This window comes from Oreochromis niloticus, linkage group LG23, assembly GCF_001858045.2.
Source record: "Oreochromis niloticus isolate F11D_XX linkage group LG23, O_niloticus_UMD_NMBU, whole genome shotgun sequence".
Classification (NCBI taxonomy): domain Eukaryota; kingdom Metazoa; phylum Chordata; class Actinopteri; order Cichliformes; family Cichlidae; genus Oreochromis; species Oreochromis niloticus.
The window spans coordinates 34341968-34363529 of record NC_031986.2 but is presented as its reverse complement, the minus strand read 5'-3'; the positions used below and the strand labels follow the sequence as shown (position 1 = coordinate 34363529).

The 21562-nt window shown below is 44.8% G+C and overlaps 1 protein-coding gene across 2 annotated transcripts; it reads right to left on the bottom strand.

Annotated features, from left to right (window-relative positions):
* Positions 1-1744: 1744 nt before the first annotated feature.
* onecut3a (one cut homeobox 3a) lies at positions 1745-20562 on the bottom strand. Of its 2 annotated transcripts, none has more exons than XM_025903131.1 (2): positions 19167-20562; positions 1745-5431 (listed from the first exon to the last, which is right to left on the bottom strand). In XM_025903131.1, exons 1-2 carry the CDS (start codon positions 20203-20205, stop codon positions 5091-5093), a joined length of 1380 nt encoding a protein of 459 aa, XP_025758916.1. In that variant the 5' UTR covers positions 20206-20562; the 3' UTR covers positions 1745-5090. The 2 variants fall into 2 exon arrangements, with proteins under 2 accessions (XP_025758916.1, XP_003451356.1); XM_003451308.5 differs by having other exon boundaries at positions 1745-5383.
* Positions 20563-21562: the final 1000 nt, after the last annotated feature.

The following is a 21562-nucleotide window of genomic DNA, read 5'->3' as shown; positions in this document are numbered from 1 at the left end:
GAAGGAAAGCATGTAGACAGACGTACAGGTATCGGAAGGCCGCTCAGGTCTGAGTGTGTCCCTGTGATTAACTCCAAGTAAACAGCCCGTCTTTGGAAAAGCAAGACACACGTTTCAGGACCCGAGTGAGGACCGCAAGCTGAGGAATGAAGATTGAATGCGATTGATTGGGAGGAGAGGAGTTTGACCTCCCCCAGCACACACTGCCCCCTACTGTTTGGATTTATATACATCAAAGAAACATTGGGGAAAGGGAAAGGGTTGCAACAACACATGCACACAACCAGTGAATCCAACAGTGACAGAAATTCTAAAACAAAGACCCCTCCAACGCCTAAAACCCAAATCCTCCCACCCTGTTTTGTTTATTTTTGATAACCAAACTATTACCCCCACCCTTCTCCCCCCACACCCAAGTCTTTCCATCCTCCTCCTCTCCCCACAAAATCACAGGTCATTCCTGTTGGTTTCTATACAGTTATACAATATCCATGCACAAAAGAAAAAAAAAAGTGCACCTTCTTTTCAATAGGAGGTGCTGGTCTTTAATATTCTAAGAACATCAGGAGCACTTGAACACACCCAGGAACCTTCAGAAGTAACTGTGAAACTGTTTTTTTTTTTCTTTTTGTTTTTTCAGAGAAAAGACAACTGAAAGGCAGAAGAAAGCTAACAATGAATATAAGGTTATTCCTCCTTTGGTTTAACATCAAATTTTTGGTTTATAATTCAACCCAAATCACATTTTTGTCATTTCTTTCTCTCTTTCTTTTTTGTTGTTTCTTTGAATGTAGCCGCCTGTGAGAGAGCTTTGAACTAAACATCTGAAGCGAGCAGCTCTCGCTCGTCTCCCTCTATTCTCGCCTTCTGTCTCTTCTTTTCTCGCGTGACCCTCCACAGAAACATTCACAATGTCTTTTCCTTTATGAAAACAGTAAGTACATGCCGTAGCAAAAAACAAACGAGAGAACGTACGAGAAAAATAAGCAAACGAATAAAAGGAATTTAACAGTATAAAGCTTCAAGTCACAAGTTCCAAAACTAACTATCATAGTATCATACTTTCATAATCATTGTTATCATTAGCAGTATTATTTTCAGTTTAAATTACATAAAGTTTACATGAAAGGTTTTTGAGGTATTTCAGAATTAATTGTCAACACACGCCTACCAAGTCCTAGCACTAGCCAGGGGGAAAAGTTGACTGGACAGACAAGGTGGAGGGAGGGAGGGAGGGAGGGAGGAGAGAGTGTGTGTCTATAAACTGTCAGCGAGTCTTCCACACTTTTCCAGTGCAGCCTCTGTGCTTGCACGCAGTGGGGAGAAAGAAAGCCATTTGGCATTTAAGATTTTATAACAACAGCCCTCTGGGTGCTTACAGCCGCCGCCTCTTTACCCTTCTCTTTCTCTGTTACACAAAAATATCTCTGATGTGAGGAAGGTAAAGCGGCCGAGAGCGTAAGCAGGCCGGGCGGAAAGCAAAAGAGAAACACGAAGGCTGAGAGCTAGCAGAAGATCGACGATACAGCAACGAAGACTCCGACAGATTAAGGAGTAACATATAATTTTGTTTCAAATAAATAGCGTATAGAAAATGTTTTATAGACTTTCTACATGATAAAGTGCTTGTATTCTAGTGTATCAAGATGGAAAGTCAATATGGGAGAAAATGCTGACACAGCCCCCACTCTGTGTCCCTCTCTTTGGCCCCCCTTTCTGTCCATCCAATTATGGGTGCATTGTCTGTGTGAGCACACGCTTGTAAATGGGTATGCCGCTATATGCATGCATCTGTGTGTGTGTGTGTGTGTGTGGGTGTGTGGATGTGTGTCCAGTGCAGTCCCACCCGTGGTTGAAGGGAAAAGGCACTCAACTCTGTCTGCAAGGCAGCCACCTCCTCCTATGTGGCACAATGCAGTCTGACTGCGCTGTTAGTATGAACGTGTGTGTGCGTGCGTGCGTGCATGTGCGTAATATCGTCAGTGTGTCTGTAACAGTTTGGGGCAAAGAGGGGGGGCTCTCCTTTTTTTGGTTTGTGTCCCCCTAGGCAGTTTGTGACTGGTAGGCTGCAGTATCTTTGGTATTAGTGGCGGTTTCACAAACCACTCAGCTTAGTGAGGTAGCCACATTGGTTCTCACTACTACAAACGTCATTTTGTCAGCGTCATTCCTAAAGCTGAATCTAGCTATTTATCTATGCTCACTGAACTGTATACCACAAGTCAATTTAAGCTCATCTTCCTTTGGCGACGTTAACTCACTGCTTACAGCAACGTGAAGTTAGTCAGTACCTCCTGATCAGCTCCTCTTCAATGACCACCTCTTATCTAATCTGCACTGCTAATCTGACTACATTGTTGGAAATGCTACAGTTGCATCTTAAGACCACACAGATAACTACGGAGTCCCAAGCGTAAACGCCCCGCGCCGCCACCCCACCCTCCAATAAAACATAGCGAGTCAGCCAGGACATTTGGAGGTCATGTTTTGTCCCTCTTAATTTTACCCCATCCTCAGGGCTCAGCTTTAAAGGGGCGGGGGGGCTGAGAGTACCACAGTTCCGACACGAAATGCCAAAAGAGAGAAAGTGTCTGTCATTTATTCTTCTCTTCAGCAGCTCCCTGTTTCTCTTGTCTTTTCTCTTTCTTGCGGTAAATGTCCTGCAGGTCTATATTCACACAGAATGCAAAGAGAAAAAGAAAAAAAACCCACGTCCTTCGTTGGCCTCAGTCCTTGCATCCTTCTTTTTTTCCTTTTAAAAAGTCCTTCCTTTTTTTGTTTTTGATTTATCAACAAGGTGCCTTACTTATGCACAACAGAGCACAATAGTAACAAGAAATAGAAACTTTGTGTCTATGGTACTAATTAAATACCCGCATCAATATAGAGAGGAAGGGGGCGAGGGGTTGGAGGGGGAAATGGGGTTAGAGGGACAGAGGAGGTAGAGAACCAAAGATAGAATGAGAGATTTTCTTCTGCTTCAAAATGTGTCCAGTTATGCGTTGGAAACATTTTGTGTTGCACTGTATGTTTGGTGTCTTTCTCATTTGAGGTTTGGTTATTGTTTGCCTTTAAAATCAGATTCTTGTTTTTTTCTTTTCTTTTACTAAAAAAGTATAATTTCATTCAGTTAAAAGCTGATTGTTGGGCGCTATGGCACACACCGCCCATCATCTGCAGGGCGCACTGTAACCGTGTGTTAACCATAGCACCATTTTCTCTGACTCGCATTAAGGCAGTAAGCATTGGCACTAATTGTTGTAGCATTTTAACAGCTGAGTGTGGTGTTTAGCTTTGGGCTAGCTACTGATAACCCTTGTGTGGGAATAACCAGGTTTGACTGAAATCACATCTGTTGAGCTTCTTTTTTTTTTTTCTGCAAGCAGATGAAATGAATGAATGGAAAATCAATGATTTCATAAAACCTCTGAAAAATAATCTAAATGAAACCTCCACTGCACCACAGATGTGTCTTACTTAGGATGCCTTTCTGTTACATTTTACTCTGTTGTACTTTCCCCCTCCTCTCTTTGTGTAATTTTCTTGTATTCCGTTTGGATTGCCCAAATAAATCCCTGCCTTTGCAAAATCCCTGCATTTTCAGCATTCAGGCTAACCATCCCCCTCCTCCGGCTTCACCAGTGCTGGTTGGATGAGGAACAACAATAGGATAATGGTTAGCTATTGATCTGCCTTCAAAGAGCTGCGAGGCCTGAATGTGTTGTGCCATGACTTCTCCTCAGCATCTAGTGGCTCTTCCCTCCCTCTCCTCCACTCTGAACCCCCCTTGCTCTGCTGGATGCAGGTCTCTGCTTTCAACAGCAGGGGGCACTGTTGCTCTGCCAGCGCAGGCAAGGCTGGCGAGGTGTGCTTGCTGCTGATGCTGCTGATGCTGCTGCTGCTGTAGTGAGGCCTTTGTGTCCCCATCTCCACTGGGTCTCATGTGCTCCTCTTACATTCTGCTTTTCCTATGCAGCTGTAATGTAGTTGGCTGGATGCCCGAGCGTGTTGTTGTCATCGTTCGGTTCTCAGTTATTGATTAGAGGAAAAGCTCCCAGCAGAACAAAGAGCATGTCCAGACATCTCACCCGCCTCTCCTGTTGGTCAGAGAAACGCAGACTCTGGGCTCAGGCTAAGAGTAACAACGACACGTCTCCCTGCAGGCCTCCCAACATCTGTGCAAAAAATATACGAGACCTGGGCCTGGAAGACCTGAGTATCTACTGCCGAGTGTCTTGAGTTTCACCTTCAGGAGGGGGTCAAGGCCTCGCTCCCTCTCTGTCTGCATCGATTCATTTTTCAATTCATTAGTTTGCCGTATGATCAGGCCGAGCTGCTCTCTGAAATGGCTGGCCATCAGGGAATACCTTTGGCCGAGGAATGAAGGAGACTGCGGGAGGAGGAGGAGGAGGAGGGGGGAGGTAGAGGCGGAGAACTGGAAAGCCTTGTTGTTTTTTTCATAGGCTGCGTTGTTTTCTTCATGACGGCCTTGTGTGTGTGCAGGATGGGGCTCTGATAATAAGGCTATGTGCTGTTCTGTTTTCAGATTTATTGCCGTTCTTTTGCCCTTGTTGCTTCCGTGTGCCGGTGTGTGTATCTGTGTGTGTGTGTGTGTGTGGGAAACAGCGAGGAGGCAGACACAAAGGAGGTGAGTTGAGAGGAAAAAGCAGAATCAGTGGCTACTTGGGTGGTGAAGGAGGAGGCCGGCATCATGTAGATGCCGCCCAACAGAAACGTCAAATCTTTGGTGTCGCTTTGCTTTGTCAGATGCCATAAAAATTATTTTCTCTCAAAAAAGAAGGAAAAAAAAGACAAAATCAATGATTGTCCTTGTGTGTGAGAAATGCAGAGTGGACCTGACTTCACACTTCACCTTTTTAGATTATGCTTGTTTCAGGTGAGAGCTTGAAATTTTAACTGACGTAAAAGATGATTGCATGGCACAAAGGATTTTTATATCGTGTAGAGGACACCTTCAGGCGCTCCGGGCCAGGCAGGGCTGTTACAGACAGGCTTCGCAGGGAATTTCCAGCGTCGCCTGTTGTTCCGGCCTGGTTCCTTGGCCCGCCGAAGGCCCTCTCCTGCTTCTCTCAGGCCTTGGAGAAGGTGGTGGCAGAGGTGCCTGGCTGCCCGGGGCTGGTACCGTGGTCATCGTGCCAGCGGTCCACACAGCGGCGGCGAGCATTCATGAAGAAGTTGCTGACGGTGCTGAGCTCCAAGCCGAGCTGCTGGGAGATGGTGATCTGCATTTCCTTGGATGGACGCTTGTTCTCCTTGAAGATGGCGATGAGTGTGCGGCGCTGCAGGTCAGTGAAGACTAGACGCTGTTTCTTGGGCGCCGTGTTGCGGTCCTTGTGTTGCTCCTGTTCTTTGCGCTTGCAGGCTTGGTGTGGATGGTAGAGGTGGGAGGGATGGGAATGAAAGTGGGAGGCAAAGAGGAGAAAGAAAACACAACGCAAGGTAAATATACAAAAGTGATCATTTTCATGAACTGAGAGTTGGAGGTGGAGGGAAGTAAAGTGTGTAAACTATAATTACCCAGTACTTAAACACATAAAACTAGTTCATACACCAGCGGAGATGCTATGGCTCCATCTACATTGCCATATTAAAGTTGATTTAAAGCTAATCCATGCCTCCTGCCCAGTGGGAATATTCCTTCCATCCTGCAGAGTGCAGACAGGGACCCAGCCTGCGGTGAGAGAGAGAGAGATTGGGGGGGTGGGGGGCGCACTGGCTGTTGCCTGCTAGCTGGAGACACTGCTGTTTGATTCAATATTAATGCAGTTTGAGTCGCAATGGGGGACTGAGTGACTGTTGCACAAAAGTAAGCATTTTGTGTTTGAGTGTGCGTGTGTGGAAATGAAAGATAGAGGAGGGGCCGATGCAGGGAAAGAATAGGTTGGAGAGAGAAGAACAGAAAAGAAGCAGGAGTAAGACAAAGTGTGTGTGTGTGCGTGTGTGTGTGTGCGTGTGTGTGTGTGTGTGTGTGTGTGTGTGTGTGTGTGTGTGTGTGCAAGAACTAAAGAGAGGAGCTGAGATGAAGAGGGAGGGGCTGCGAGTGAAGGAGAAAGCGAGATATTGACCGACTTTGCTGTAGGAATTGGGGGGTTCTCTGTAGGGACTGAGGTCAGAATCCCCCCCCCAGCAGGTCTACAGTCTGCTACTTCAAACAGAGCCCACTGGAGCCCACTCTATTGAGCTCTGAGAGGGTATTTATAACCCCCCACACACACCCCCACCCCTCCCAAACACAAACACTGGAGAGGTGCTTGCACTGGCTGCTATGAGCCCCTTCCCATACACAGAGCAATTTTCAAAAGAAAACACACTGAGTGTACTCTTCTACGTTTGGGAGGGTGTCCGAGGGGGTGATGGGGTTGCGTGCAGCAAACGCAGAAATTAATAGTTAATGGAATGTGGGTAAGTGTGTTGTAACTCAAAGTATTTGTAGGAGACGAGTGGAAAGCAGCAGACAGGTGGAAGGTAAAAGGGAGAAATGGCGCCCAGAGATGGTGTAGGAGGAGTGTGTGTATGTGTGTGTGTGAGTGTGAGGTTAAGGCACCACCTCTGCAGCCACATGTTCCCCTGCTGACTGAGGATCGAATCCTGCCAGAACGTACTGTGTGTCCCTCTCAGCTTCCCTACTGTCTCAATAAAACGGGAGCAAATTGGAGAGAGAAAGCGAGCGGGAAAGATGCCATCCCTATGGGGTCTCCACCTGCTGCCGCTGGTATTGTCTGATACTTTCATACTCGCCTTCAGTAATGTCTCACTCTCACGCTGTGTGTGTGTGTGTCTTGATGCATTTAAGGACAGATTTCTTTTTTTATATTCTCCTTGGGTGTGTGTGTGTGTGTGTGTGTGTGTATGTGTGTGTGTGAGAGAGGAGGCTGTGATTATGCTGAAGTGGCTGGAGCCAAGCAGTGGCGCTGTGTGTCTAATTACAGTGGAGCAGAGCCCATTGATCAGCCATTGCAGTCCAATCTGTTTACTACAGATGTCTAACCTGCACACTTGTGCATCCATCATATTCATATTTCACATCAACACTGCTGCTATATATATCACACAAACATGCTAATATGCCACATACAAATTTGTCCATGCTTGTACGAACAGCGAGCGTATCATCATGTATAATACTTTGATTTATTAAAGGTTTAAGAGTAGTAATGATGGTGGGAAAAGGGAGGAGGATGATGCCATTTCTTTAGTGTCTGAAATTATTCACATTAAGAAAAAAGTAGGACACTAAAGAATCAGAAATCAGACTACAACAAGAAGGCATATTCTTATAAAGATTACATCATCATGTATTTATTGTATTTATCTTTCTTGAAGATACTCTAAAAATGCCAAAGTAAATCCCACCTGGTAGTTCCAGGGATAAACAATGACAGGATAGCTTATATCCCGGATTTCTTTGTCTCCAAAACCGATAAAAGTTAATATTTAAGATGTTTTCTTTTTCCCAATAAATGGAGCTGCTTACTTCATTCTAATGTATATGAGCAGTTCATCATTTGTGTCTTCCTTTATAAAGAAACTCTGCTGAGAATTACTCTTTCAGTCACGTCAGAGTTTGAACATCAAGGTTCCAGTGATAAAGCTTAAGTGCTCAAACATTTCCAGGTGTGATGAAATCTCTATTTATTCTATACTCGACAACTTGTACTGGATCATCACGGCCATCGGGGAGAAGCGTACAGCCCCATCAGAGACATGCCAGACAGTATGGATTAAACGTGTGTGCAAGAGGATTCGTTTCCCAGCAGGACAATGAGCCTAACATGTATCTAAGCTCCACCAGGCTTGTTTGAAGTCCGAGGAGGAGCAGCAGAGCAATGCTGACATGTGTGACATGTCTGCTCCTATCCGAAACACAGAACCTCTGGGATGCTCGTGAAGAGTGCTGAGTTAATCTTTTTTTTTTTCTATAAAAGGTAAAAATACTAAATAACATTCAGCTTCATTTAAAATAGTTTTTTCAAGCTGCATTTTTAAATACGCTTCCCAAGATACCTGTGTTTATTAATGTAGCTCCTCATTACACATGAGCATGCACTGCATCTCATACAAGAGTATTTTTATTATGGATCTTGCTGCTTTTAAAACAGCTTCTTCTATTTTTATCAATATAGATTGATTACTGTCTTTAGGATAATAATAATAATAATGATATTTAATATATATTACAACACTCAGTTCTCCATTTATCTTATGCAGCTTCCAGCTGGTCTGAGCAGATTTACTTCCTCCTAGTGTCTAACTTTATTCTTCTGTGGTTTGTCCAGATGTGTCACCATGCACACATATGCATGGATAAACACGGAAACACACACAACCTCTCGTGATATATCTTAAATGCAAAATTATTGTGTGCAGTTACCAAGTTTTATTAGTAGCTTTCTTTTTTTAATTTTCACCGGAAGCCTCCACACTTCACACTGTGCATTCACATGCATTAATATGTGTCACAAAAACAGGACCCTGTAAAAATCCCATCCAGCCAAATACAACAGCTTTAATGTTTTAAACGCTTTAAAAAATGTTTTCCCATTTATTTGTATTACGATTTGTCAAACCGCATCATATCTCAAAGAGTTCCTAATGCTTAAATGTTCTCTCCAATGCCTAAAAGGTAAGAAACACACATCCAAACGTTTTCGCCGCGAGTGCACCTGTGCGTGGGGAAGATGCAGAGTCAGCAGGACGAGTGTTTCTCTCTTAATGTGCCTCCACAGCAAGCTGACACAGTCCCGGCCTCTCTCCACATCTTCTCCACCGGATAGTCACGTTCTGCCACCTCATCGACCGCTTGCTTTGTTCCGTTTCGGTCGGTAGGTGTCGCTCTCGTCGTGGCCCGGCTGCACGGGGCGCCATAGTGCGCTGCCTTTGCTACAGGCGCTGGATTTAGTAATCGATATCGATCGATCGGTGAGGAAGGGGGCCCTGATTACTGAACCAAGCTCGGCGTAGAAAAGAAAAAAAATCGATCATTGCAGCTTTTAGAGCTACAGTAGGCACCGAGCAGAGAGACGGACATAAACTCATGCACAAAGAGCAGCCGGACAGCAGCAGAAATCCTGATTTGGCGCTGGGTGTTTTCCGAGGTGCGCGTGATGCTGATAAAAAGAGAAATGAGATTTCTATTTCTCGCTTCGGAGCTGAGAGCAGGAGCTGACCTACTTTGGAAGAATCCCTCAAGCTCCTCGCTAACATAGAAAGATTGATTCTCACAGCCACGTTTGTCCCGCGTGCCGCTATTTTACACACATACATCATATACAGGCTACACAGGTGTAATATCATTGTCCATGAATATGTACACGCAGTGGAAGTCCAGTTAATCCTCATGAATGTCAACGAATGTCCCCGCAGACTGGCCCGTGCCTCCAGACATCTGGAATTCTTTAATAATGCCTTTATGCGCGGATGAAAACGGTATAAGTTAGACCCATTTCTTTTCCACTGATGACATTAATATTCTTTGCTTCACGACAAACCAAGCGAGGTTAAGAGAAAGGCCCTGGGTGTTCAATATCGATCGATAGATTCGTGAATAATTCGTGTGTGAAATTCACTTCGTCCAATTAATTATGCCTCGGAGGGGGGAGTGGGCCTGGAGAGGAGATTCATGAAGGGGGCTGGAGACGGGAGAGCGCACCGGGCAGGAAGCGGAGTGATGATCCAGCTTTCTGTGCTGCTGAAACCCGAGCAGGAAAAGGAGTAAATTATCATCACCCGCTTCAGCTGCGATTTCTGCGCCAGGCTGAATATTCACAGCTGTCTTCACGAGGCCTCCTCGATCCCTGCAGATGTGAGCTCATCTGGAGCATTAATCATTTATCGATCATCGCTGCCCTTCCTGCTCATAATGAGAAAGTCAAACCGCCTAATATTGTGCCTGTATGAAACCACGATTACACATCTGCATAAAGAAACAGTCCTGCTTGTTTTCTAAACTTCTCCGGTTGGCCCTGTTTGTGATCCCTGGAAAGGAGACGAGGTCAACAGCGTATGCTGATTTAATTAATTTACCAATAAACATGTTTACGGGTTACGGTTGGGTGCCTTTATATGTACACACACACACACACACACACACACACACACACACACACACACAGTGCCTCTCCTTTATTGTTGGAATGCAGTGCTGTCCTCACTAATAATCTATGCAGGCTGCTTGTAGCTGCCCTCTTCTTCACATGGAGCATGCGTGATTGGGCAGTTTGGCGTTAAAGCTTCGGCCTGTTTATTAAGTGACGTCTCTGCTGTTTTGCATGGGCTGTTGCTCTAAAGATTGATAGCAGTGTGCATATATATCCACACGGCCCTCTCTGCAGACTGTGACATTCGGTTGCAGGGAAGTGCCAAGCTCTCACTCTCTCTCTCTCTTTCTCTCTCGCCAGGCCAAAACACTTCCTGCTCAATACTCCTTAATGTAATGAGTGAGAATTGGTGTTAATATACTGATAAAGCGGCACAATTTGTTTGTTTGCCTTCTCCTGCGACTCAGCTGCGAGGCATTTCTGTTCCAGCCCTTCAATAACACTCAACCTGAACTCAGTTACACCTTCGCCCACATCCCACCTTCAAGTCCGCGAGACTCTCTGCTGCCTGAAACGTTTGGAGCTAGCTGCTGTATTAGCTCTCACAACACTCTCATGCATGCAGTGGAATTTGGATTTTCATGTTAATTAGAGATTTTTTTTTAAAGACATTTTTTTAAGATCCGTGTCAGCCTGCGATGCTCGAAAAGCATCCCAGCTCGTTATTAGTGAACCCAAGAAACTGCGCAGCGCTAAGAACATTCAATAATGAGCCGAGGCTGATGGCTGTGATCATCACGCTCCTTATGAGGTTTTGGATAATTAAAAGCACTCAGCCATTTAAGCGCAGGACCGAGAGCACGGAGCTGAAATTTACCCCGCATTACTTTTTTTTTTTGTTTAATAGCAGCCCTGGTCTGCACGCGCCATTTATTGTTATGAGTGGATCCATTGTTAGAGTGATAATCTTATCTGTGATTATCATTGATTTCAGTGATAATTGCTTGAGTTATGTGTGATAGCTGTAATCATGATTCTTTTTTTATTATTACTGTGAATGTACAGACAGGTGGCCATACGGATGCTTTCCCACAAACAACAGGTGGGAGTCTATTTTCTTTCTTTTAAAAAAATTAATATTCTTGGAGGTTTTTCGGTTAAATTTTGCTTTTACTGAATTCTGTTAAATGAGCTTTCATATTTATGTGAAATCTTGTTAAATTGTCGAAATGATAAACTATTTAATTTCTTCTTTTTTATATATAATTTTACCCCAGCAGTAAATTATTCTCATAAAACGAATCAGCATTTAATTAATTAAATAACCATGTCGTTTAATATTAATCCATCACCATCATTTACTGTATAAATCAGATGTGGGGTGAAAATTATAAAAGAATATTTACCGACTTTGTTTTCTGTTCAAATCCCACACCATTGTTTTCAACTTTTAAATCTCGCGGGACTAGCAGGATCTGCGGACTTTAATTACCTTATTTTTATTTTATTTTTATATTTGCACTTCTGAGTGGATGTGTGCACATTTGTGCGCCATTTGAGGGTTTCATATACTTGATTTCTCAAAAAAAAATATCTTCAAATGTCAGCTGGCCGCCGAGCTGTCACTTCTCTGCTAATTTTTTATTTGTCGCAGGAGAATCATCACACTGATCTGCAGTCAGATGATACTGTTTACTCTCCACGGGGACGCAGACAGGTTTTCAATATGCAGGATTTTCCAGATTCAGTTCAATACCGTCCTCACTCAATCATGCGAAGAGAGAGTCAACACAAATATTTCCAGCCCTTATTTCCCAGCCCGTTATTGCACCCATGTAATTGCATTTATCTGATTTATTCTCTCCAATGCAAGACAAAGGATATTAAAATTGAGAAAATATATTATATAATAAAATAAGGCGATGTGTCTTTATTCTATTACAAAATGCACATGCACATTTTGAATGTAATGTATAATTTTATGTTATGTAGTCCTTTTAACACTGATCTATCACTTGAGTTTTATTTTAAAAAGTGTGGAAATTATATTTAGGTTTTTATTTTTGTACAGTAAGATATAAAATATATTTTATTTAACTGGTTTTCTATTTTTGTGTGCAAAGTTTTTGATCAGCAAACAGCAGTGATACCGTTCAATAATAATACCAGTAGCAGTAATAAAAACTATAGTAATAATATTAATAAAAATAATAATAATGATGATAATGATAATTTTGTTTTGATACATAAGGATATTCTATAATAATCTCTCACACACGCCTCACAGTCAGAAATCCCGAAGAACGGAAACGCAGCGTCAGCGCATTCACGTCCCTCACCAAAGCAACAAATTAACCAAATTATTAATTTTAGCTTAAACCCGAAGGCAGTTCGTTATATTTAATAACATGTAACACAAAGGCTGCAAAGGCTGACATCGATTCATTCATCAATTGATTTCACAGTCGTTTTGTTCCTTTGTTGATCTGTGTGGGGTTGCCCAACCGGAGTTTCGGGTTGCATCTGTGGGTACGATAAGCGGTGTTCCTGTGTGTGTGTGTGTGTGTGTGTGTGTGTGTGTGTGTGTGTGTGTGTGTGTGTGTGTTGCGGTTTGGTTGTGATCGACCCCAGGAAGACTTAAGGCTCCATACATACGAACCATCTGCAGGCTTCTTTCTTTCTTCCCAGATATGATTTTTACCTGTTTTTTATTTATTTTATTTTATTTATTTATTTTACACCCAAAACATTGTTTACAAACTATTTTACAGTGTGAGCTAAATTTCAGTTAAATAATTTAATCTTCTTTTGTGTCTGTCAAATATTTTTTCCCCCTTGGCGAGTGAAACAATTTTACAAAAGACTAATTTTTGCGATTATTTCTTATTTGAGTTTTTCACTCAAATTCATAATTTTTCTTTCTACCTTATGGATCTCCTTTAATGCGATGCTACATTAATAATTTATTTTATTATTATTTAAAGTCTTACACTGATCAAATGGATATCCGCCTTTCTCGTCTTTAATTGCGCGGACAGTGTCCTTGCCTTCTGTTCTTATCCTGCGCATTAAACGAGCCATTATCGGGCCTTTAATAACCGATGGCTTGTCAGAGCGCCAGATAAGAGGGGAGTGTGCGGAATCGCTGCTGCTTCGACGCCGCTGGACACTGATTTATAACCAGCGGTGGTTTTGGTTGCTCAAATCCCCAATCCCCACCCAAAAAAGTAATCTGTTACTTATTTCCTGAAGTATCAGAGACATTTGGAAAATAGCACAGCCAATTACCGCATGGAATAAATCAGGGCTGATGACGAACTTGCACAGATCACGATAAAATTAACAGTTTGGAGCGACTGAAAAGACGCCTGGCAGGAATGTCGGCACTGTGCACGCGCACAGGAGCTAGCAGAGCGTGTGTTTTTTCGGGGGCACCCCGGCGTTACATAACTCCGGTCAACATTTTAATTGCTCACCAGCTGCTCTTTGGAGTCCTCACTTACTGATGCTCTTATGCAAACCACCACAGTCTGCAGACAAAGGCCCGCGGTGTCATTATAAAAGGTGTTGTTATAATAACACCTGTTATAACGACATTATAACGGCGATATTGTCCGTTTTCAGGCCTCAGCTCCACTGGCGATTAGCTCATTTCACATTTAAAATCCTTTTGTGCACCTATTGAACTCCAAAGCGCGTGCACGAACAGCGAGATTAAATTAGGATTATCTTTGCTTTGGACCTTTTGTGTTTTTACTTGGAAAGACGGGGACGCGCGCGGTGCCATTAACCCTTTGATGCGATCCGCGTGCATGCCGTTGACTCTGCCAGCAATTTGATTTAAAGGTCATTCTCTCCTATCGATCCGGTTTGGCGAGGGGGCGACTGAGCAGCGTAGGAATTGATCATCTAAAATGGAAGAGACGGTATTGGAGACTGTACGGAGCGCTGCTGCATTTATAATTGCTAACCACGCACCCCGTGTGAATTGGAACGTGCGCGCGCTGTGAGAGCAACGGATGAAGACGTGGGAGAGACGACGCGGGCTCCGCTTCAGTCAGGCTAATCTGATTTCTATTAAAATGACATTATTTTGAATAATAAGGTCGACGTGGTCAGAGCCGGCTGTGCGGGACGGCCAGTGTGGGTGGGATGTGTAATGAGCAAAAAGAGGTTAAACGAATGTGAACTGTGAGTCGTCTCTCGCTGCTAATCCCACCATAGCACAGCCTTAGAGGGAAGCCTAACTCTCAGACTTTCACTTGACAGCTCCGTAAGATTCGCCCTGTTATGTGTTATGAAAGGTGAGCTGTTAATGGGAGGAAAGGTGTTGTATGGCGGAGATGGAGGGGGTTGCATGGCCGTATGGCGCAGCTCCAGAGATGGAAAGGAGATGCCGGGGAATGGAAATCGATACAGATTCAGGGCTCACCAGATCGGCCTTAACAATTGGCGCAGACGCACTCTGCATCCCGATCACACACATACTGGAGAGAAGAAATGGAGGAGGCGACATTTGCGCGGTGCTGGTGGTAAAACACTATCCTGTGGGAATGAACGTATATGGTTTTACTTTGTGCTGTTTCGCAGTTCCAGCATGACTCCAGCGGTGCATTATTATAAGTCCTTATTTCACACTCGAACATTAGGATTTCTCTGTGTTTGTTTAGGAGTCCAGCCCGCCAGCCTCTCCACACGAGGCTACAGATAATGTCATTTCATTTGGAATGAGCTTCACTGAACTCGGGATTTAAACAAAATAGCCTCGAGGTATAACCTCAAGAAAATGACTGTTGCCCTCCCACCAGGGGATTGAAACGGCGATGCTTGTACATGCGTGTCTCAGTACTTACAGCACATGATGCTGTGCTTAACGAACAACGAAGCTCTGAAACCACAGCTGCACTGTTTACTCCCCTATCTTCCCCTCATACATCAATTATTAACGTACCAGTCGATTATTTCGCAGGCCAGCATCAAGCCATCTTTTCATGTAAAAAAAAATGCTGTTTGAGATTATCCCCCATCAATCACTTCTTAATGTTTCTACCAGTGAAACCCGTTATACTGGATTAAAAATAAAAAAAAGAGCACACCTTTTAGGCATTTTTGTTACGTCAGGATATTTCCGTGAAGATCCCAAAATAAATATGACCTCCACTTTGTATCTGCAGCTGCTAAAAGAAGCTGGAGATGTGATTTAAATGGAAACCCCGATGGGCTCCGTGCTGGACTGGAAAGTAGGATGCGTGGTGGTGTGATTGACGCGATTGTGGATTGTAATATTGATCGCTGGGTGGAAGCTGTTGGATGAAATAATGGTGTTTAGAGGCCACAAGAACGGTATCAAGTATGTATTTGGAAAACTCCAGATCACCACCTTGGACTGTCCTCAAACCTGCGGTGGATATTTCAGCACTCTGGACAGCGCCAGAAACTGACCAGCAGGAAAACGCTTTGTAGACATAAACACAAAGCTTTAACCAACTATAACCTTCTGTGTGCGACACACAGACCAACACACATCCATTTAATTTAAAGAAAAGCAACAATTTAATTAAAATATACAAAACACCCAGAATTCATCAGTTTGGTATAAAAGCCTGAGTTTATCTCAAAATGATGAACCCCTAACCAAAATGAAGGCCGTGCGTTGTAAGGAATGGAAATGGGCTGGGGATCTTAATAAAAACATATATTTACCCAGGAAAATGAATGGATTAGTGCAGAGAGGAAAGGGCGCAGAGTGACGCTGATGGGGGGGATGGTGGTGGATGAGCTGGAGTATAGCTCCAGGATTAGGCCTGTGTAAACTGCGTGTAGTCCATTGAAACATGAATAGAGGCCTCCCACCGTCATTCTCAACAATGTTTTTCCTCTGTGTCCTGTGGGTCTTGACCTCCACACCCTGGCACGTGCCCCGGCCATTCAGATGGAAATGAACCTACTGCGCTTTTCTTTTTTTCTTCTTCTTTTTTTGAGAGAGAGAGAGAGAAAGGGGGGGACCCTGGCATGCCATGGCACATTATCACTGGTAAATGAAAGGAAGCGAAGCGGATATTCCTGGAATGTATTTTTTCTGATGATATTTTCCGTGTTGTCCAACATCTGTTGGAAAAAGGTGAACATTACCCGGATGCACGAACCCTCCAAAGAACAAACGAGGGATTATACACCCCATAAACAAACGGAACATGATAACAGAAAAGAAAAATATGTGCAGGGGTGTTTTTTTTTTTAAACCAGCTGTCCCCTTTCCCAACCTTTTCCGGCTCCTGCCTTCCCCCCTCCCTTCTGCTCCAGGGGAGAAACCAATGGGAGAGAGTGCTGAGGCGGGATAATTGATAGATGCACTGGCTATCCTTATCGATCAGGGCTGTATTGACTCGACCAAATACATTGAGATGGAGTGTGGAATTCAACACAGATGCAAAGACGAATTGTTTTCATCGTTAATGCGATCTTTAAATGCCCCCCAAACCTCACTCTGCCCGCGTCTCTCTTAAAGCTGCCTGCTTACACAACAGCCGTCTGCATAATGGTAAATGGTAAATGGCCTGTATTTATATAGCGCTTTAACAGTCCCTAAGGACCCCAAAGCGCTTTACATATCCAGTCATCCACCCATTCACACACACATTCACACACTGGTGATGGCAAGCTACATTGTAGCCACAGCCACCCTGGGGCGCACTGACAGAGGCGAGGCTGCCGAACACTGGCGCCACCGGGCCCTCTGACCACCACCAGTAGGCAACGGGTGAAGTGTCTTGCCCAAGGACACAACGACCGAGACTGTCCAAGCCAGGGCTCGAACCGGCAACCTTCCGATTACAAGGCGAACTCCCAACTCTTGAGCCACGATCGCTGTTGTTCAGAGTGTGGAAATGCCTTTTGTTTACGTGGCCCGTGTGTTACAGGTCTGCATATGAAGAACACAGTAAGTGGAGAAAGCATTAGGAGATGTTAAGCGTGAAGGACACACATCCCCCATCCAAACGTGCGCACCTCTGCTCTGTTTTTCCTGTCGGGAGTGAATTGTCATGTGTGTGCGCGCGGACACTGGTATTTTCGCATTAGCTAAGCAGGGCAGCTGCATTGATTCGTGTGACTGTGATGAATTTGGAATAGTAATTTGAATTTATTGATTGATGTGGCCGAGCGAGTATGGCCCAGCCTCACTTTCAGCATCAAAACCCCCACCCGCCTCCCCCAACTCCCACTCCCAACCCACATGAAAGCCGAGGATAATTGTGATTTTAAATGCAATGAGTAAAATGTTGCTCCCTGCATTTACATACGAGTCATTTGTCATTTTAACCCACCTAGAGTGTCCTTGTATCTACTGTGGCAGCAGGTTGATGCACAGTGAAGGCTTAAAAATCAGCTGTTTCCAAAAAGAAAGCTAAGCATTTATTAATGGTGTGCTGGGAATTTCGAATAAACTTCATTTATTCATATAATGTTGATAACATTTGCACTTTCTGGAAAACTAAAATGTGGTAAAACACTGCAGCTCTTATTTTCGTTCACCACTGAGCACCTCTAGTCTGTCCTGGACCTGAGCACATTCAAATATGCGGCAGCCGTGTGCTGCACAGGACTGTGCCACTCCAGCATGCTAGTTGAATTGAGGGTTTTATCCTGGTGCCGGGTGTGGAAGATATAAAACCCCACAGCCCAATTAGCTTTAACAGCAGTGGCACTTAAAGAGACAATTGTGGAGTGTTTAAATCTTTATTTACCAGAACCCCACTAAATACGCAAAGGAACAATTTACATGCCATTAAGTGCTTTTCAATAGGGCATTGACTGGAACTAAAATATGCCACTATATCTGCTTAATTGAACTGTTCACTGAAATACGACGCAGAAGCGCTGATTGACGTTTGGAAGAGCAGCCGTCTAAACAAGGCCTTTACAGAAACATCAATGATGGGGAACCTTTCACTCACATCTTTGTATTAACTCCACCGTGGCGCTTGTTTTCATTTATATCCTATTAATCAGGTTGCAAGTGTTAAAGACTTTAAAGTGGGCAGAGATTTGGGTTCAAATCACAGCCTTTAATGTGACAATCTTTGCGCGATAAAAATCGAAACGATGGATCAAAGTGGCGAACCATTCAGAAAACCGAAATGCTGAGGCAGAGAGGCTTTGTGCCACATTTAGTATTTGTCCTGTTAAGCTGAGATCTCATATAACTTCACAAACCGCAATAAACAATTTCTCAGCACAATGACTAAATAGGCCTTAAATCAAATTAGTAGACAGAGATCCCAGAGAGAAGAGGGGACAACACAGACCAGAGAAAGACGCATCTGTTTGTGTCTTACAGATCCAGATCGATCATTTATCACTGCGCTACTCTGAAAGGGGACGCCTGGACCTGGAATATTGATCCATAGGAGGTCATGCTCCCCAGACTCTTTGGCCAGGCCTCAGACGATCCTTGTTTGTGACCACGCGCATATTTGACAAGGAGAGCGCCAAAGAATTAGATGAGGTTTGTTAAATAAATAAAACTGGGTGTTCGGAGCACAATGATATCAAAGTGTAGCGTTTACCTTTCAAGTAAGATGTAATCAATTTCACTTCTAGCTCTGAGTTCCTTTGTTTAGCCTCTTTCTGCGTGCGTGCGTGCGTGCGTGCCTGTGTGTGTGTGTGTGTGTGTGTGTGTGTGTGTGTGTGTGTGTGTGTGTGTGTGTGTGTGTGTGTGTGTGAGAGAGAGAGAGAGAGAGAGAGAGAGGAAGAAGAGTGAGACAGAGGAAGACGGATGCACGCATGCATACTGTACTCGTGCGTAAACGTGCGTAAAGCCAAAAGTGTCTGAGCAGACTCGGTTTGCTTTGGAGTCTGTCTGTTTTTGACAGACAGCGCTTCTCTTTTGTTTATCACACAATGTCTGTTTATACTACTGCGCATTGTAGCATCAATCAAAATATAGATCTCCCTCAACATTTAACACCCCAACTGTCATGATGAACTTTTACTCGATACAATCGACTAATAACTTCTACTAATGTCTATTTGAGCTGCTATTGACAGTCTCGCCACATTGACTTCTAATTGATCCCTCCACATCACTCAGGCTGTCTCCTCACTCACCTGCAAGCCGCAGCGCTGACATCCGCTGGAACTCGGGCTCCTGGAGCCACTTCCACATCCTCCTGAACGTCTCTCGGCCCGACTTGAGTTTACTCCAAGGTTTAGGATTCCGCAGCAGGTCAGACAGAGTTCCCTGGGACCGACACAAGATCCTCTGAGCAAAGATGGCCTGGGGGATGCTGTAGCGCTTGAGCTCTGCTGTTATTCGCTGTGCCACCTCCTTGGTGTTTATCTCTTCCACCTGCCCTGACCCAGCACCTTGCCCGCCTCCCACCACCGTCTGCCTGTCTCGGTCTGAGAGCATGGATCCGTTTGCCTGAGAGTGCGGATGGCTGTGATGATGTATACCGTTCAAGGAGGTCATTAGCCCGCCCCCGTGACCCCCGAGACCGCGGGCCAAGTGCTCTTCACCCCTGGACAGCATGGCTGCGTGAGACTCGAACCCCCCCGAGGAGAGCATCTTGTCGTTGGAGAGGTGAGCTCCGGGACCGTAGGCGCTGAGAGTCTGCTGGGAGCTGTGCAAAGACCCGAGCCCGTTGGACAGGGGCGACAAGGGCTGCCCCATCCCGGACATGTCTTTGGGGTAGTGGCCATAGAGGTTACTCATAGAGGCGAGGCTTCGGTCGTCTCTCATCAGGGTGAAGCTGCCGCTGACATTCCCAGCTGCAAGTCTCTGGTGTGCTGGATGGTGGTGAGCATGCGGGTGTGGATGGTGAAATTTCTCCGAGACCGTGGATATGGGGGGCAGGTGCTGTAGCGGCGTCAGCGTGGTGTAGGTGCTGCTCAGGCTCATCCCGGAGTCGCACGACATGGTCATAGCCGGATGCAGGGGGCCAGACAAAGCGTGGTCTGGGCGATAGTCCCCCGCTCCCTCCAGTATAGAGGCCATGCTGGACACCATGGCTGACCGCCCGTGCGACACCAAGTTCCGATGCGACGCCGACGACTGGCGCGCGTGCGGGGAGTTCATTAAGTCGCTGGTTTGATGGGAGTGAGATACACCGTGCAGATTTCCGATGTTTTCCATTGTCAGCTCCATCGTTGAAAGGATCTTTATTTCCACCCCTCGCGCCACTCTCTCGCTCTCCCTCTCTCTCCCTCTCCCTCTGTCGCTCTATCTCGCGCTCCTTTCCAATAAATTTGAAACGATTTCAAAGCCAAGCCATTGATTGGAGTTGCCTCTCCGCAGTCAATCCAGCATGGTTTTAAAGGATCGGGTCCCGGCCGCCAAACAAACCGCTGCTCGGTGCGTGAAGGTGTCTGCGCCTGCCTGGTTTCTCTCCGCTGAGCACCTTCTACTATACCCAAAGCGCTGCTCTGCTCGCTGTGTGTATATTGACGTGCCCGCGCTCCTGTTAAAATGAGACCGAGCCTGTGCGCAAGTGCGCGCCCCCGTGGCCTATCCTCGCACTCGCGAACCCTGTCTGGGGCCAATCTGACGTCACTGGCCCCCGTGTCAGGGCTCGCTCGCGTTGTGAAGCGTGGACCCTCAAATCCTCGAAAAGATTGCGTTAGAGGCGTTAGATAAAAGACTGAGTGTAAATGCGCAACATTTACACTCAGATGGATAAGAAGGACTCGCTCCTTGTTTTGTCTGATAAAAGTGTTTGACAGGCGCCAGCAGCACATGTGATAGCTGTGTTGGAGGTTAAACATGACGCGTGTCACAACAGATCACGAGGGCAGGTAAAAAAGCACATCTCGAAGTGCAAGTCATGCCTAACAGTCTTGGTTTTTCCAACTGTAACTTAAGCATGGAATATTTTTTGCTACATATTCAAAGGATTGCGTTTATATAGACAATAAAATATTTAACAGTGTAATAAAACGTGTGAATTACAGCCTTAAGACCCGTGTCTGACCTTTGACACGTACTTTACAGCCACTTTCCTAAAGCACACATCTTCTGAAATCAGAAATGTAAACCATTAAATGTTTCTCAAATTTTTGCTTATACTCATAACTTTTTTTAAGAAAAGTTTTGGGGGTTTTTTTCCTCCAGCAAATGTTTCTGAATAAATCTGTCGAGCTTTATTTCATCATTGCCTCCAGGCTTTGACCCCTTTCGCTTCTTTGCTCCTCGAATTCAGGCCACGAAAATCAAACTTTCTCACACAAATTCCGACATGATATCCCTTGCCTTCAAAACTTCTGCGTAAAACTTGCTTGCTGCTCGCTGGTGTCAATCCAGTTCAGCAATCTATCAATATCAGCGTATGTATGGATCAGGGGATCCATCGATAGGTTGGTGCCTATTGCAGAGGCCCGCAGTATGGATACCATACAGCGGCTTGTTGAGATCGAGTGATTGGATTGTGTGAAATGGGCGAAAGAATAGGTCGTGGAGAGCATAAAACTTCACTGAGGTCGTTAAATACTTTTTCAGCTACTATAAG